The following is a 1,264-nucleotide window of genomic DNA, read 5'->3' on the forward strand; positions in this document are numbered from 1 at the left end:
GCAGGATGTTCCTCCTTTTCAAAACACAGGCTCCCCAGCCCGCTGCTGGGCCCTCATATGCCCAGTGCCCGGGACACCCACCCAGCATGGCTCTCAGCCCCCCTCAGAGGTCCTTCCTGGCCTCCTGAGCTTCTTGAGTGCATCCTTCTGAGGCAGCTGCCTGGGGCCTCTGAAGTGCCCAGCCTTAGAGACAGGCAGGCCTGGGTCCAGAAGCCCAGTCTCTTCCTCTTCCTGGTCAGATCTGTTTCTAACTGACCATCCGAAGCAGCTTGGCAGTCCCCGGTGCCCAGCTCCAGAAGTCGAGGAGATGATTTGGTTGATATTTCATCCTCCTTGTTCTGTGGTGGTTTGTGGTTTAGTTGCTCAGTTGTGTCCAACTTTCGCCACCCTATGGACTGTGTAGCCTGCCAGGTTCCTCTGTCCATGGGATTCTCCAGGCGAGGATACTGGAGTAGGTTGCCATTTCCTCCTCCAGGGGATCTTCCTGACCCAGGAATCGAACCTGGATCTCCTGCACTGCAGGCAGATTCTTTACCATCTGAGCTACGAGGGAAGCCCTTGTTCTGTACCTCCCTCCTTACCATTTGCTGATGCCCAGCTCCAGTTCTCGGGTTCTGCGCACAAACCTAGGCTCCTGGGTGGGGGCCAGGCCTGCCTGCTGTGGGGGTCGGGTGAGTCTGACCTCAGGAGTGTCCTCCGTCTCCCCAGGTTCCTGGTCTTCCTCCGGTACCAGTGTTACTATGAGTACCCGCTGCTGACATACCTGGAGTTCCCCATCCTCATCGCACAAGGTAACCGACACCGCCGCCTCCCCTGCCCCCCTCCCCCTGCCTAGCCTCGGCCCTCAGCACCTCCCCGCCCCCACTCAAAGCCTTTCCTTTCCAGATCTCATCCTCCTGCTGTGTGTCTTCCATTTCAATGGGGATGTGAGACGGGCAGTGCCGTACATCATCATGTATCCTTTCAGCATCTGAGAATCGGAGCTGGGACTGGAGCTGGGACCGGGTGGGGTGGCAGGGTGTGTTTAGTTTTGCTAATCAGTTCAGCAGGAGGTACAGAACAAGGGCTTCCCTCGTAGCTCAGATGGTTAAGTAGCTCAGTGGTGTCCGACTCTTTGCAACTCTATGGACTGTAGCACACCAGGCCTCCCTGTCCATCACCAACTCCCAGAGTTTGCTCAAACTCATGTCCGTTTAGTCAGTGATGCCATCCAACCAGCTCATCCTCTGTTGTCCCCTTCTCCTCCTGCCCTCAATCTTTCCCA

The 1,264-nt window shown here is 56.9% G+C and overlaps 1 protein-coding gene across 1 annotated transcript in view; it reads left to right on the forward strand.

Annotated features, from left to right (window-relative positions):
• Window positions 1–1,264, forward strand: part of PQLC3 (PQ loop repeat containing 3) — a 13,254-nt gene that overhangs the window by 2,511 nt on the left and 9,479 nt on the right. The window contains exons 2-3 of the mRNA XM_010852076.1: window positions 709–791; window positions 886–955. Coding sequence (XP_010850378.1) covers window positions 709–791; window positions 886–955 — 153 coding nt within the window. The remainder of the gene's footprint in view (window positions 1–708; window positions 792–885; window positions 956–1,264) is intronic.

The sequence above is a fragment of the Bison bison genome, unplaced genomic scaffold (assembly GCF_000754665.1).
Source record: "Bison bison bison isolate TAMUID 2011002044 unplaced genomic scaffold, Bison_UMD1.0 scf7180017864307, whole genome shotgun sequence".
NCBI classification, from domain to species: Eukaryota; Metazoa; Chordata; class Mammalia; order Artiodactyla; family Bovidae; genus Bison; species Bison bison.